We start from the raw sequence: 16,572 nt of genomic DNA on the forward strand, positions 1-16,572 counted from the left end.
TTTTAATTGGCACAATATAATTGCGTATTGATTTCCCCACCCCATATTTCAGGTTGTAAACCAGAATTATCATAAACAGGCATCTGTCTTAATCTAAGTATGCAGTCAGCTCCCACCAAAAAAAAAATCAGCATTTGCAGAAAAGAGAAGCAGTCACAGTTTCAGAATCTATGTCTTAGGATTTCCTCCAGCTAATTGTTCTCGTTATGTTGTCATGCACAATAAAATATAATTAAAGTAATAAAAAAGCATTGAGGCCTAATATGCAAATACTGGGCCTGCCATGAATCAGATCTCCCAGGAGCTTTCCCCTCTCCAGGCACAGTACTCGATGTTCCCAAAGTTAAAAGCAGGGAGGGATTTATTGCACAGAAGATGCAATAAAGAGATATATAATAAATAAATATAGCTATATGGAGGCATCCAGTCACTTCATCACCACTGATGACTGTATTGCACACAGCTGCAGAAGGAGAGGCAGACGTGGCTGCTTGTCTTGCACTCCCACACTTTTTTTTTTTTCCTCCCAAGCCTCTATTTTCCCCAAAAGGAAACCAAAAAAGGAAGTATAAGTGTCCCGCGTATATATGTGAAGTATCATGCAGAAAATGATTTCATCCCACGCTTCCCCTCTTTGCTCTGAACTTCACCAAAACAACAAATTCTTCAGACTCTCAGACAGTCTGCTGGCTTCCTGATCCACGCTCGCTTCGCTCCAAGCAGGAAAAAGCTCCGTGTTCCAGAGCGGCAGCGGCCTGGATGTAGCTTCAGGCAAGGTATGGTCCTGTGTGCCGAGCGAGGCATCTGCTCCCGAGTTTCCAGAGCCTGTTTTCCAGCCTCTTTCCAAGTCCAGTGTCCCAGCTTTGAATTACATCCCGGCAGGATTAATTAAAGGGAAGAAGCATGGTGTCCTAGATGATTTGGATTAGCTAATAAGGTTATTTTAGTCTGCTGGCATTCGGTAGGGAAGAGTGATGTTCCACAAGTTCCTTTGTGCAGAGGGGGCAGGAATTACTGGCAGTGGAGACATCCTGCTCTTCATTCCACATCTGTGCTGCTCACGAGCTTTAATTTCTGGAGCAGTAGCATGGAAGTTTCCTGAAGTTCTAAGACAGATATGTTATTTCCAGGTGTTGGGAACAAGTTGCTTGTAGTGCCAGGACAAGGGGGAATGGCTTCGCACTGACAGAGAGTAGGTTAAGGTGGGATATTAGGAAATAATTATTCTTTGTGAAGGTGCTGAGGCCCTGGCACAGGCTGCCCAGAGCAGCTGTGGCTGCCCCTGGATCCCTGGAAGTGTCCAAGGCCAGGTTGGAGCATCCTGGGATAGTGGAAGGTGTCCCTGCCCATGACAGAGGTTGGAACAAAATCATCTTTAAGGTCCCTTCCAACCCAAACCATTCTGGGATTCTGTGTAGATTCGAGACAGGCATTTCTCTCTTAGACTGTGTTGTACGTGGCATAAGTGGCAGGGAGTTACAGCAAGGATGTGTCTGTGTTGAGGCTGCGGCTGAGGAGAGGGAAATCCACACCTGCTGAAATTTAAATGCCCAAATACCCTGTGTTGCTCATCTTTTCATACCAGAGGTTTTGAAGGGGAGCAGGAGCAGACCCTTGGTCTCAGTGTTTCCAGAACGTATGTGCAGGGAGGGATCAGTTCTTGGATTTGTGTTGACCTTAACCTGTGAGAAAAATTCCTGACGAAACGTGTGTGGGAGATGCAGGGAACGCGAGACTGGACAAGAGAGCCAGGAAAGGCCTGGGAGCAAACAGTGCAGCCGGGGACTGCCTGAGGCTCCGGCGCTGCACAGCTCCTGGCACTTCTAATCTTTTAATTCGCCGTTTATTTATTTTGTTTCTGCTCTAAGTTTCGTCGGTGTCACATTTTCCATGGAGATGCAGGGAGCGCCACATCGCCGGCGACACGGCAAAGCCGGGCGATGGATGGCTGGGGATGGGGAATGGAGACGGGAAAAAGGGAAACCTCTTCGGGTTAGGGATACAGGGTGAGGGAAAGCTCTTCGGCAGGGACACACGGTGAGAGAGGAGCGGCTGCGACCGAGCGGAGACGGCAAGAGAAGGAAACACCCCGCGGCTCTGGAAAAGGCTTCCCGAAGGGGAAAGGCCTCGGCAGGGACCGGGGGAAGGGCTACGAGGGAGGAGGAGGAGGTGGGGGAAGAGAAGGAGGAGGGGGAGAAGGAGGAGGAAAAGGAGAAGGAGGAGAAAGAGGAGAAGGAAAAAGAGAGGGAGGAGGAAGAGGAGGAAGAGGAGGAAGAGGAGGGCAGCCGGCGGAGGGATCCGGCGGCGGGGCGGGGCGGCCGGAGGTACGAGCCCCCCGGAGGCGCCGGGGAGGGGCGAACCCGGCCCGGCCCGGCTCGTGTCGGCGCAGGCTCCTCCGGACGCGCCGCTCGCGTCTCTCAGCAGCGCAGCGGGGCCGCTACCGGGCCGGGAGGGCAGCGCAGCGGGGCCGGCGGCGGCAGCGGTGGGACTCGGCCCCGCGGCGGAGCGGAGAGCGGAGCGCAGCCAGCCCGCAGCGCCCCGCTGGGTCCCGGGCCGGAGCGAGAGGCGGAGCGGCGGGGGATGGAGCCCCGGGCCTAGAGGCGGCCGCCCTGCCCGACCCCCCTGCGGGCGCAGCACGGGCGGGGGTCGGGGCGGGCGGGCAGCGGGGATGGGCCCGGCCGCGGGCGGGGAGCGCCGCCCGCCCCCCGAGCGCCGCAGCCCCTGAGCCCCGGCGGGGACGGGCACGGGCCCCGCGCTCTGCCCGTGCCGGGGAGGATCGGCCGCTTCTTGGGAAGGTTTTTTTTTTTTTTTCTCCGAGTCCACCGAGCTTGATTTGTTGCTTTTTTTTTTTTTTTTTTTTTTTTTTTTTTTTTTTGAGTTTTTTCTTGTTGGAGTTTTTCCTTTATCCCCCACGCCCCACTTCCGTGGTTTGGATATTCTGGGTGACTGCAAGAAGAGTTTTGGAGTTGTTTTGGATTGGGTTTGGTTGTTTTTTTTTTTTTTTTTGTTCCCTTCTCCTGCCCTTGAACTGAGTTTGTCCTCTGTGCATGCCTCTTCTGGAGCAAGGCTGGATCCTGAACCTCGGTGCATGTGAGGGGCAAAGCCTCGTTCATATTCCTGCAATAATAGTAAAATGTAAATTGGATAATACGACTTCTTGCCAAAGGCTCCAATGAGTGGCACACAGTCCACAATCACGGACAGGTCAGTATAAAATGAGATTTCTTAATTTTTTTCCTTTTTTTGAAGTGGGAGATATTCGCAGAGCTCATGTACTTTGTGTTCTGACTTCAGTGACAGACGGGATCAGAAAAGCAGGATTAAATCAGAGTTTCTGGGAACCAAGAGTGTCTTGACTGTCAAAGTGACTGGGTTAACTTTGAAACCGGAGTATTTCAAGTCCAACAGCTTTCAAGCCTGCCAGGCTGACTTTGTAGGAACCAGGGGTGGTAATTCAGCTCCCAGAATGGGCTGGTGCTGCGAGGAACACCGAAAGCAAGTGTTCCTGCAAGAAGTTTAAGCAGGAGAAGCCACCAGAATTTAGGATATAGCTCAAGCCTCAACTCAGAGACCGTGTTGAGGATGCACTTGGGTCTCCTTGGGTCAAGTACTGCAGAGAGGTCACTCCAGGTGAGGGCAGGAGGGATAGTTGACAAGCAGGAATGTCTGCTGGTGTCTATCTTAGCAGTAACCTGGCTTCAGATACCTGCTCAGGCCTCTGGGCTGCTCTGCAGGTGCCTTTCATTATGTTTGGAGTTCTCTTGTTTGCGCTGGGATGTTTCAGAGGAAGGGGAAAAAATATGACCAAAAAAAAGTCAAGTAGGAAACCTCTTCACTTGCTTTTGAAACGAGTGGAATGAGAGTCCTCAGATTTTTTTTTTTTTTTTATGAGAAGAAAAGATACCTTTTTTTGACACTGTACGCTAAAAAACATTTATTTTATCGCATCTTTATCGCGTTTCTCTGGTGGTTAAGGTTTGAATGCGTGTGGCAAAAGGCCTCACTTTGGCCTTTCATGACCAAGCAGTTCTGGCACAGCAGCGCAGCTGGGGCTGGGATAGAGCAATGATGCTTTTGGGTGCCTGAGCTCACCAATTTTGGGCTCCAGGTGTGGGCAGGAAAGAGACTGAGTGTGGTTCTCACTTAAACCCAGGCCTTTTCGTGACTCCCCAGGTCCTCGCAGACAGCACAGTCCAAAGGGCTCTGGGACAGCTCAGACTTGTGTACAGTCTGTGTTTACAACTGTTCACAGAGTATTAAATCTTGGCAATTAATTGTGTAGTTTGTACTAGCGGAATTGTTTCTTTTGCAGTGCATGAATGATTCTTGAGTTGCAGGATGTTTTTCTCTGTACCAGGCAAGGCAATGACAGTAAAAAGGCATTTCAGTGGATTTGTGAGGATTTTGTTACGCACTTAGGGCCATATGTCTTGTGGCAGTTGCATGATATCAAAAAGAACGACAGGATTTTCATACCAAGAGGCAGCTGAGTTATGCATGGAAAGGAAAAGCATGAGAACAGGGAATTTAATTTACTTGTTAGTAAAACAAAATACTTTCTATTATTGAATTGGGGCAGCCAAATTGAAAATGCAGCGAAGGCAAAAAAAAAGTCTCATTTCCTTTTGCTCTCAGTCATGTCAGGAGGATGTTTCTGTTTGGTGTTCCATTAAGGTTTTGGATCAAAAGGCTTTTAATGTCAGGTGAGGAGCTGTCTCCACAACCCTGGCAGGTGGATTTCTGTGATGGCTGGGGGAATGTGGGGAATCTGGATCTCTTCTTGTCTCTGTTTTTCACCTCTGGCCTGAAGCAGTCCCAGCTCTGGGGGACAAAGTCATGGTCATGGTTCAGCCTGGAGAAGAGAAGCTTTGGAGTGACCTAATTGTGGCTTGCCAGGACCTGAAGAAGCCTAAAAGGAAGATGGAGAGAGACTGTTTTAAAAGGCCCGGAGTGACAGGACAAGGGGGAATGGCTTCAAACTCAGAGATTAGGGTTAGATTGGATATTAGGGAAAAATTGTTCCCTGTGAGGGTGGGGAGGCCCTGGCACACGTTGCCCACAGGAGCTGTGGCTGCCTCTGGATCCCTGGAAGTGTCCAAGGCCAGGTTGGAGCAACCTGGGATAGTGGAAGGTGTCCCTGCCCATGGCAGGGGGTTGGGAGTGAGATGATCTTGAAGATCTCTCCCAGCCCAAACCATTCCGCGATTCTCTGATGATTCTGTGATTGTTCCCTGGCTGAACCTTCCAGCAGAACCCCAGACATGGTGGTGGTGTTTGTTCCCATCATGTGGATCTCTGCCATTCCTTTTTATCTCCAGCATTGTGCAGCATTTGGAGGGGATGGTTTTTGATCACCCTTGTCCCTGCAGTACATTCCCCTTTTCTCTTTAGGCCCAGGCAGCCTCTGTGTTGCCTCTTTCAGTGTGGCTCTTAAGCTTGGAATGTAAAGCAGGTGCAATATAAATAATGTTGATGCTTCCACTGTCATTAGATCTACGTGGTATAAATCATCTGACATGTTCAATTCTCTTTTTGCTTGTCAGTCACCTTCCTTGGTGGGATCGAGATGGGAATTGCCTTAAACCAGGAAAACCCAGCTTGCATCTGTGCCAGATGGTATTAGGAATATAATAGGGTAGCTTGGGTCTGGATTTTTCTTCATATTAGCTTTACATATTTGCATTTTGCATATGTAGAGCTGCCTAAATGCATGTTACAGACAGCAGATATTTCCTTTGGTATCCCTTCAGTTTAAGGTGGTAATGATTTGACAGCTGTCACATTTCCCTTGTCCAGGGTTGCACTCGTCTCATCCTTGACATGTTTTATATCTCATGTATTCGTTGATGATGTCATGATTACCATTAAAATATATCAATTAGGGGTGTATGAATGGCCATTTCTAGTGCTGTTCTGTAGCCAGGATGATAAGCGATGTTTTTATTAAGTCCCCTCCTTTTTATTTTTTTCCCCTTTTATTTTCGTTCTCTTTCCCAGGAAAGTTGAATGGATTTTAGTGTCTGGCACTGCTGAAACACAGTCAGGCCAGTTCATATCTGATGTGTCTGGGCTCACTCTCTCTGTGGACTAAACCTTAACCCAGTTAATTTTGGTAATGGTTATGCTCAGATTTTGTTATCAGAGCTCCCAAAGCAGCATCATTTTCTGATGTCTTTTTCTTCAAGTGCCTTCGGTCTGGAGGGAAGTGAGTGCCGGGGGGAGTGGGGGAATACCAGGCATTAAACAAAAAAGGCAGAACAGATGTTAAGGCTCCTGAGAGTGTAATGGCTGTTGAGAGTTCCTGGAGGAACTCCTGGCACACACTGCTCCCCATCAGCATTTTGGGGAGCACCTAAAGGGTGCAGGCAGACAAAAAATTATCTCCTAACGTAGCCCTTGAGGCTTAGAAACACAGCAGCAGAACGTTCTCCAGGATAGCTGTGGTGCCTTGCATGGCTTGAGATGGTTTAAGAGAGTTAAACACTGACTTCAGCTTCCCCTTCTTTCCCTCAGGATGTTCTTTTACTTTGTCAGCTGCTTTTTTTTCGTAGTCCTGGTGCCCATGGGACCGTATTCATCTCCAGCCCTATTGCTCCTCTCCTTTCTGTTTGTAAACATTTACACCCTCTTAATTTAATCCTCTCTTAGCTATGCTGTATTTGTTCAGAGGCCTCCAAAGGTGGCATTTGTCTTGCTGAGCTTAGTAAGTCTTTGAGGTAGACATCCCTGAGCTGCTCTTCTGGCTTGACTTGATCGTTAGTGGAAGGAAATCTGCACATCGAGGGGACCTTTCTTATCCTAAAGGTATCTCAAATCAGTCAGCTGACTGAGCTTCATCCAGCTCTGGATTTAGGTGAGATTTGCCATATCTTTTAGCCTGAAAAAATCTATTTTTGGCTACTCGCTGGTGCTCGGTTGGATTTTTGCTGCTGGATGCTGGTTTTTGGCGGGGGGATAGTGCACTTTGAGGCCCATCTGTGACCGGCTGAGAGGTAGCGGGTGGCTGGGCAGGGTTTGTTGGAGGAGTTTTTGTGTTCCTGCTGGAGTGTGTCCACATTCCCTGCCTCTGGAGCTCTCCTGGCCGGACACTGGCCAGCTCTGGGCGTTGCTCTGTGCCGTGCGTGGCCGGCCACACATGGCCGGGTGAGATAAGGGCTTTATTCTTCCCAAGGCCACGCTGGGGCCGGGCTGAAATTCGGCCATTTCCAGCCTCTGCTTGGCCACCGAAGGCCGGGCCGAGCTCGGCTGTATCCTGTTATGACACTAAAGAAACATTTGTGTGCCATTAATTTTTTTCGCTCTCGGAGTTAACTGTATTTTTCTTCCTGTCACCGTTCCAAACACACTTCAGGGTTGAGCAATTGCGCGGCTGCAGGACTTGCTTTATGTTTCTTTCTGTTTGTTAAAGGCCAATAAAAGAAAGGAGGCTCTTGCTTTCGCAGGACCTCGCTGAGGAACTGGTGGCTCTTCTCTGCAGTTGCTTGCAAATGAGTTTTATTTATAACCGTGCTGTAGTTTCTGTTGCTATGATTGGAAAACAGCAGCACATAATTATCCTTGAGAAGTTTTAATTGGTGATTTGCTCCTGACTTGGTATTAAAATAGACTCTAATTGTTTCTTATCTGCTTTAGATGCACTTTCCCTGTCTTCGGCTCTTTGGAAGTCCCTGTAGTAACTGGGAATTCTTTGACTGTATGGTGGGAAAAAGGGTTTTATTTCTTCCAGCAGGGTAAAAACTGCATGGGAAGTCACGCCTTACTGAGTAGCTAGATGTCATTATCATGCATTTTTAAAATTAGTAGAGTTTGTAAAATCCAGTCTTTATGGAAAATGGGCTGCAGCATGACATCTAAGGACTGAAAAGAATAATAGTCTTTGAGTGGGGCTTTCCATCGTTGTGCCTTCACTGTGTTTGGAAATGAGCAGTTGACAGAGTCTGTGCATAAATTCATGTTTTATTTTGCTGCTCTTGAGGCTGGCAGAAGAGAGGACTGTCTGGGGTGTTTACTGCTGGCTGGGACACAAATGCTACCACTTCATGTTGCATAGTTTATTAGGGCTTTCACTGGAGACAGGAGCTGAGGTGAGCTTGATTTTCTAGTTTTGAGTAGAGCTGTGGGCGTTGTGATTATTTGGGTGGAGGCAGGAATGATATTTCATCTGTGAGCCCAATTGTATAATTCTCCCTGCGCACAGAACTCCTGTTAATGGCATTTTAACATTTCGAACGGATTGATTAGGAAGGGTACTGGGATGTTGGCTCCCTCAATTTTAGATTTAAAAAATTCTGGACCACATCTACGGGAATTTAGCAGCAAAAAAACCCCAACAACTCAGCGCTGCCCTAGCTGGAGATGCTTGAGAAGGAAAGTGCAGCTTGCCCTCGGAGCAGGAGTTTGCCGAGGTCACTGGTGGGACTTGTGGGTGTTCACTGGTGTCCTTTGACTTCGTGACCCATGTGGGAGGAGAGTTCCTTGGTCCCGGAGGGTGACAGCGGTGACCACAGTCCTTCTGCTGGAAATCAAAGAGTCTTCTGTTCACTCTCACAACCGGTCTGGACCATGTTGTTAAAAGTGATGATTTTGTAGTAGAGGTGATTTAGTGTAGAAGTGGTGATTTATTGTAGGAGTGATTTAGGCATTGGAGATTTTGGCGTTTCATGCTAAGGCTGTACAGAGTATTGATGAATTTGCGTGGGGAAGGTGGTGCAGATACCAGTTATTTTCCGTATTTCATGATTGCACACAAGGATTATTTGGTTATTTCCTGAAGTGGGGTCTCCCAGTGAATTTGTGTCTAAGGAATTTGAGTGGCTTCAGTGACTGCTTCTGTTTTCCCAAGAGGCTTTGGAGTATAACCAGCAGGATTTTGGACATTAAGTGTTGTTTTCCCATTTTCCCCGCAGTGTTTTGAGCAGCACCACTTACCTCTGATGGTTATAGTTCTCACTCCCACCTGGCCAGCCCTGTGCTGTAGTTTCCAGTTATGCAGAGTGTCTCAGAGAGGAGCAGTGTTTGCTTTGGTCTAGAGACTGAATTCTCCACTCCACCTCGAGGTGGTCCTTTGGGTCACCAGGGAGGTATGTTGGCTGTGCTGCTTGAGAGATAAGCTCAGCCTCTTGCCTCAAGGCTTTATCCTCTTGGTTTCTCCTTGAATACCTCTTCCTTCCCTCTGAAAATTAGCAGTTGGAGACTTACTAATGAATCCCATTTGTATTATCCTCGAGTTTCTAGTGGATGAGTTGTTATAAAAGTGCTTCTTGCAGCATTCCAGATATACCTCTGCCTAAGCACTCCCCCTGATATTTTATCTGCTTTGAGATAAGTAGATTCTCCTGTGTAAGAGATGTCAATAGCACTAAGAGAAAATAGACTTAAATGCATATTTTCAGGTAGGTGATGCTGTTTTCTGTGCCCCTGCTCTGGATAATTATTAGGTTTAAAGAATGAAAGTCTTAGTTCATGTCTCAGCTTGATCAAACTAAGGGTCAGGAGCCTGGATGTTGGTAATATCTCAACATCAGAAGAGAGGGCTTAAAATAAGGACAGGAGAAGCAGCAGCAAGGGAATTAGTAAAATGAAAAGGGATGTAAAATGTGCAGTGTTTAAGTAAAGGGGATAAAATACAAGGCAGGATACATACAAAATAGTAACAGCACACTTAGAAAAAGACAGGAAGAAGCAATGTTTACTCATTTTTCTTTGAAAAGAAAACATGTAAAAATAAATACATTAAAAATGACAGGAAAAAACAGTGTCCTTATGTTTCAAATGGAAGCATAAGTATAAATAGTAAAAGCCAAACAAACAGTCTTCAGCCTGTGACATTCACAAATCGTCTCCTGAACGCGGCAGATGCTTTGTTATCACCCTGCATCCTTTCCTTGAGGATTTTCAGTGTTGTGTCTGTTTGACTTCTGAGGCCCATGGGCAGGAACCCTTTCTTGCAGAGCCTGGTGGTAAATAAGAAACATTGCTGTTTACATTTGTTGGCAAACACTTAAATGTGATCCTGTGGGGCTATTTTAAGCTCTGTTTTGACAACACTGAAAGGTCTGGGCTGGGATGTTCGGTGGCAAAGGCGCTCCATGGAATTGCTCTGGCACTGGGAAGGCAGATGAGAAGAGTCCTTCCTGAGGTGGAAAAGATCACAGCACAGGTTTCTGTACTTGGAATAATTCTGGTGTGAGCTGTCTCATTGTCCCTTTAGTCCCTGGGATGCTGTCAGATGTCCTGCTGCAGCCAGGCCGTGTTCCTGGCAGGAGGGGCATGGTCACAAGTGTGTGCTGTTCTGGATGTGGCACTCGGAGCTCAGTTCTTCCAAAAAATAAACCTTTTATGGGCAGGGAGCAGGGTTGTGTAAAAGCGGAACTGTGTGAATTAAGCAGGGCCTCTCTTGGTGGTACAGAGAAGATGAAATGTTGATGCTAAAAACCTAAGAGAGAATCTCCAGGTTCTGGCAGCTCTTGGTTGCTCTCACTTGGCACAAGAACTGTGGCTGCAAGGGCAAGACTTGAACTGGTTTTACTCCTGAGCTCTTGAAATACGTATTGGAAATCTTCAGGGATATTGGTGGAAATCTTAACTTTATTCAGGTTCTGTTCCTTATTTTAATCTGTGAGTGCAGCACAACTTACTCTTGCTTGTGTGAGAAGCTGATCCTGAATTTATTTGCACGCTGTGCATCCTGGTTTGTGGTATCACATGCAGTTGTTTTACAAAGGGCTTGGGTGACCTCCTAAGTGGAATCAGTAACCTAAAAAGAATTAAATACTCTTTTCTGAGTATTTAACTGAGTCCTGAGTGAGCTGGAGAGGGGCTGGAAAGCTGAGGTGGGACCTGGATTGACCTGAGCAAGCATTTCCCAGTCTGGAGGAAAAGCCCCATGTGTTTAATAAAGCACCAGACTGATGTGAGACAGGCACAGGACTGGGAGTCCGCCACTCCCATAAACATACAGGCTTCAACCTGCAGGCTTACCTGGAGCATCTGATGGCTGCTTGAAAGTCTTTTTTAGCCTGTTATGATAGTGGCTGTTGGTGCAGCTTCTTGGCAGCACTTCAGACAAGGTGTCTCCTCTCAGTGCTCTGTGCCACAGAGGCACCGCTGCCTTTCTGCTGTGCAAAATGCAAAAGAGAGTTCAAAGCTGCCAGAAAAGTGATGGAAAACGTGGAAAAGAAGAGAATTAAAGGAGGAAGCCATAACGAGCGAGCAGAGAAAGGAAATAGGAAAAAGCTGCAGTGTAAGACAGGAGAAATCAATAGGAAGTGAGTGAGAGGGAGAGAAATGGGAGAGCTGGTGGCGGCTGCCAGATAGGAGAGGGGTTTCCTGCCTGCCCCATGCTCTGGAGGCACATGTCAGCCCTCGGGGGCCAGGACCTGCTGCTGGAAGGCACAAAGCCCTGACAAGGCAGGGCTGCAGCTGAGTGTGCTGTGCAGGACTGAAGGAACACGGTCGGTGTCTGGGAGCGCCTGTCTGGCTCTTGAGGAGGCTGCTCCGAGTGACAGCAGGTCCCGTGTGACAGTGTTTGAGCCATGATGGTAATGTTCTTCTGTTAAGTGTCTTCAAAGCTGGTGCTTACAAGCAAGAAGATAATGTGGTTTTCTGCTCTGTGTCGACTTTTGAAAAATTATAATTATGTGATGTCCTCACTTAGGCATTGACCTCAGCTAAAAGTGAGCTGCTACTCTGGCGTCTTAAAGGAGGGATTTTGCCTCCATCCTGACTGGGGCGGCAGCATCAGCTCTGGCAAATATCCAGGGGGGACTGCAGTAGAAGAGAGCAAATTTATATCGTGTGGATATAAATGCAAGGATGGGGGGAATCCTCGTGTGCCAAGGATGAAAGAGATCTCCTGGTGCTGAAGTGCAGCTCTCCAGCTGGCAATTTGTTCCTGCAGCCTGTTGGGAGGCACCAAATGATAGGTTGTGGTTTGCCCTGCGCAGGCCCTGCGGTCTGGGGAGCGGAAGTGGTTCCTGTGGGCGCAGATCTGATCTGAGCAAACCCAACACCCTCGGTCGCTCTGGGGATCCTGCACAGAGAGCCCTCTGCAATTGTTGTGGGATTCACTTTGTTGGGAGGATGTGTCAAAGTCTGTCGGGCGCCCAAAGGAGCACCTGTGCAGTGCTGCTCTACCCTGAACCATCAGCAGTAAAAGCAAATACCTCAGAATAATTTGGAAATAATGATTTGAAAGAGCAAAGCTTTCTAGATTGTCATTCCCTAGATATATCTGGAATATCTGTCTAGATATCTAGATCTCTGGAGCACAGGTTTGGATGCTTCAGTGCTGGGTGACTAGGTGTAAGAGTTTGATAATACTTGGAATTGGTAAATACTGTTTGCCAAGCACAGCAGCCCCTTGGAGTGCAACTGAAAGCCCCAAGTTTTACACTTGAAGTGGTGTAAAATGCTCAGGCTGCTCAAGTTGTGAGAATGAAGTACTTAGGGAAAAAAGGGGTGGGGGGAAGGCAAGCACATGTTTCTTCCAGTGTGGAAAGATGTAGGAATGTTGGTGCTGGCTGTAAATGCTGGAGTGGTGTTTACTTTGGATGTTAACCAGTGCAACTTCAGCTGTATGTATGGCACAGCAAACCCTGACCTCCCCTCCCTTTCCCTTCTAGCAGGCTCATGATCAGCTTTCACACTCATCAGTGACACTCCAGCAGTGTTTTTTGGTGTCTGCACCTGCTCACCCCATGCCTTGGCCTCCCCTCTGTCGCTGGGGCACCTGGCCCTGGTAATCCAGGCACAATCCCAGGTTTAGGCCAGGAAAACCCTTCTTTCCTGGCAGGGTGGATCTGATTGCCTGGCTGGGAGGTCAGCAGGGCTCCAGGTGGAGGGGACAGTCCCTGGGTGCTGCTCTGGCACTTGGCATTCTGGAGGAGGCTCTTGCCTCTTCCAAGTCAGGCAGAAGCAGATAATTAAACTTAGCTGGAAGAGGGAGAGGAAACAGCTTTGCAGCAGGCTTGAGTTTTGGGCTGCCTGCAAAACTCTAAATCCTTTCCCTGGAATTCAGCCAGATGAAAAGAACCTGTCCCTTCCCACTCCCTTCTTTTTTTTTTTTTTTTTAATTAATATCTGTTTTTTTAATCAGCCTGGCCCTGCAGCTCCTGGGAGGCAGCTCTGCTGAGCCTCCTCGCTGGCTGCAATGACAGGAGCATCACAGCAACTCAGAATGTGCTGAAAATTTTGTTCCATCTGTCGCTCTCCATATACAGAGAAAATGGCTCCTTCATATCTCTAAATTGATTCTTGGAATACTGATGGGATTTGATCAGCAAAGGTCTTAAGAAACTTGAAGTTTACACTTGAAATAAGTTGGTTTCTCTGTTGTTTTATTGGGGAATCTGGCTGTGTTCTGGCCCTGGTAATCCAGGCACAATCCCTGGGAATATATATATATATAATTTTGGGGAGTATATTCCCCCCCAAATAAGTGTTCCTATAAAGCATATATAGGAATTTAGGATTTTCCTTTCTTTTTTTTCTTTCTTTTTTTTTTTTTAAATTACATGCCTTTTAGATCAAAAAGCTGGCCCCAAAAGAGCATTTCAAAGAGGGGAAAAAATAACAAAGAACATGCAAATAATGAGGTGGGGTTTGTTGTTCTTTTTTTCTTTTTGTTAAATAAAAAAGGTAGTTTGTAATTGGTTGTGGGGATGAGCACAAAGGGACCCTGGACACTTCAAACAAGGACTGTGACTTGTTTATTTAAATTGTAAATTTAAATGTCAAATCTCTTCATCTTCTCCTCTGAGTTGTATTTGGATCACTTTGGCGTGGCAGTAAATTAGAATAAATGTAAAATACAGGGATGAGCTGTATGGACACGAGGAGCCCTCCCAAATATCTGGGACCCCACCATGGGAAGCTCGTCCCCTGTGGGATTTTAGGGAATACTCTCTCAGTTGTGCTGAGCTTCGTGGCAGCCGATTCCATGATAACGTGCAGGGAGAATTGCCCAGTAGCAAATGAATTTTGTCTTGCAGGATCAGGAGCTGCCTGGGCTCTCCCCCTCTCTCTCTTTTCCATCACGTGGAGATGTTTGCTTTAGATTAAAGCACTTCTCTGGCATCCTGGTGGTTTCCCTGCTGCAGAAAATACCTTGGGAGGAGTTGTCTTACTGAACTGAGAGAAAACTGCGTTTCCCTTTGCTTTAATGCACTCAGCACTGACATTCTGCTGGTGACCAGTGCTTGCTTTTTACATTTACAGGTTTCTTGCATATGTGGTAGCGTGGATCATCTCAACTCCTTAAGCTCAGCTGTTGCTTCTGGTGATAACACAACATTTTGTTAGTCCTGGGAGATGTTTGACTGTGGGCAGCTGATGGGTGGTGAATGTATTGGGTTCATACAGAGGAAATTGGAAAGAAAGGGCTGTGTTTTGGCATTTGGAGTTTGCCAGGACAGCAGGGAGAGAGTTGTGGTTTCTTTCAGGCATGGGTGACTCCGATCTAGCTGATAACAGCCAGCATATTCAAGTTTCTGTGGGCAAACTGTGTGCGTGCTCTGCTTAAATAGAAATAATAGCACTTCATGTTGTGTATTTGATGATCAGTTATACCTGGAAAGCAGTCGCTGGGTTAAAATTTGTCTGGTTTCAGCCCTGCTATCCCTCCAGAGAAGCAGGAAGCACCTCGTGTGCAGCACAGTACAAATATATTACGTGCAAATATTCAAAAATTCAGATGAATCAGCTGCCAGGCCCCACCGAGGAGGTGCAGTAAGCTGTGTGAACGTTCCTGCTTTGCAGTCTCAAAGCAGAGGCAGATGCAGGGTTGGAGTTAAACCAGCAAAGCTTCCTGGCAAGGTTTGAAACCTTCCTTTCCTCCCTGTGTATGCCTTCAGTGCTGGGCTTTAGGGGAAGGGGGAGATGGAGAGCCCTGGAAAAGGCTGGTGGTTATCCACTGGCTGGAGGGCAGAGGAGGAGTTGTCAATAGGACAGAGTCAGAAATAAAGTGAGTTCTGGGGGAGATCAGCTGGTGTTTGGCTCATCAGCAACATCTGGAAACACTGGGAACTCTAAATTTGTGTCCTCCTTGTTGCACTGAAGCAGGGGGAAAATGAAAGTGTGTTTTAGTGCATTAAAAAAATGGATTTCTGCCTTTTCAGAGGTCGGGGCTGTGAGTACAGGTGTTGCTACCTTGCATTTTCACTTGGGTTTTTCTTCCTGGCTTTTTGAATTTGGAACTCTAAGGCTGCAGGTGTGGGATAGAATAACGATAAAGCCAGTCCTGACTTGCTTCTGGGGTCAACATTTTGATGTTGATGGTGTCCTTGAGTCAGTTTATGTTTTGTACTGTAAAACTGGGGTGGGATGAAGTTTATGGTGAATTAAAAAGGACCTGCAAAATTCTTTGGAAAGAATAAATGAAGCTCTGCCCCTCCCTCGCTGGTTCTCGATGAATAGTGAGCAGTTCATGGAGTTTTATAGGCCTGGAAGTATTTATTGCTGACAATTCCCAGCTCTGGAGTGAACCAGAACAAGGTACTGAGTGCTAAATCCATGAAATCGGTCTTGTGTTTTTTATCTCTCTCTGAATTACGACACAGTTTTAACAACTGTGTTCAGTTTGCTGGGAATTAAATAGATTTTGTCTTAGCAAATGGAGTTTCCCAGCTCTCACTGCTCTCTTCTCAAATTGTCAGCTATAGAATAATTACGTTTCTCTAATTTACGCTGTTTTGGCGTGGACTCAAGTTTGCATTTAGTGGCTGGCATAAATATTATATTTTGGAGCTGCTTGGGGGGGCTTTTTTGTTTATCAGATTTACTGGAATTGGTTGAGCTTAATTCAATGACAGGATAAGCAAAAAATTGTTTAGATGGGCTGTTCTGAAATGTTTAATGCCTTCTAAAATTGTTCATGGTAAAAGATCAAGGAAGGAAACTCTGTGACCTTTTAAATGCAGCCCCATAGAACCCATTTTCCTATGCCAGAAGTCGGCCCAGACAATGAAACTGAAAGAGGGTTCCCTTTCATAAAGGATCTTTCATGTTTTGCTTTTGCAGATTTATTTTTTTTATCACGGATTTAGCAGACTTTACAGCTGTCTTTTAATCAGTTTCCATATTTGTACCAGAACTTTCTTATTTTAATTACTGTCTGTAGAAACCATTCAGCTGCTTGTTGTGTGACACAGTAGAAAATGATAATTTTCTGTAATTTTTTTCTTGGCTTAGATCACTTCAGTAATATCTATTAGCAGCAAATGCACAGAGTTACAATTTTGTGCTGAAAGTTTTAATGATTCAGTGTTTTCTCTTTTTTTTTTTGAGAGCTGATTTTTAAAGCACTTTGCTGAGGGTTAATGCAGCCGTGCATTAAAAGCAGACAGCTGTGGTTCAGCCTTGTAATGATTGACTCTAAAGTAGGTTGCCAGTCTAATCCTAACTTGTGCTGATCTGGGCTTTTTGCTCAGCTGCCTGCAACCCACGAGGTGGGTTTTGTTCAGGGCACAGGATTTGGGTGGTGAATCATCCTAAATAATAAACTGAGTTGTATCTCCAGCAGTAAAGTTGATTTTCCCACCCACTCACTTTATCAGTTTCTCTCCTGTCTAAATC

The 16,572-nt window shown here is 46.6% G+C and overlaps 1 protein-coding gene across 2 annotated transcripts in view; it reads left to right on the forward strand.

Annotated features, from left to right (window-relative positions):
• The first annotated feature begins 2,847 nt into the window (after positions 1–2,847).
• Positions 2,848–16,572, forward strand: part of ARHGEF12 (Rho guanine nucleotide exchange factor 12) — a 69,924-nt gene continuing 56,199 nt past the window's right edge. For both annotated transcript variants that reach the window (XM_010403871.4, XM_010403872.4), the window contains exon 1: positions 2,848–3,204. In XM_010403871.4, the coding sequence (XP_010402173.1) occupies positions 3,173–3,204 (32 nt within the window). In that variant the 5' untranslated portion in view covers positions 2,848–3,172. The remainder of the gene's footprint in view (positions 3,205–16,572) is intronic.

The sequence above is a fragment of the Corvus cornix genome, chromosome 24 (assembly GCF_000738735.6).
Source record: "Corvus cornix cornix isolate S_Up_H32 chromosome 24, ASM73873v5, whole genome shotgun sequence".
NCBI classification, from domain to species: domain Eukaryota; kingdom Metazoa; phylum Chordata; class Aves; order Passeriformes; family Corvidae; genus Corvus; species Corvus cornix.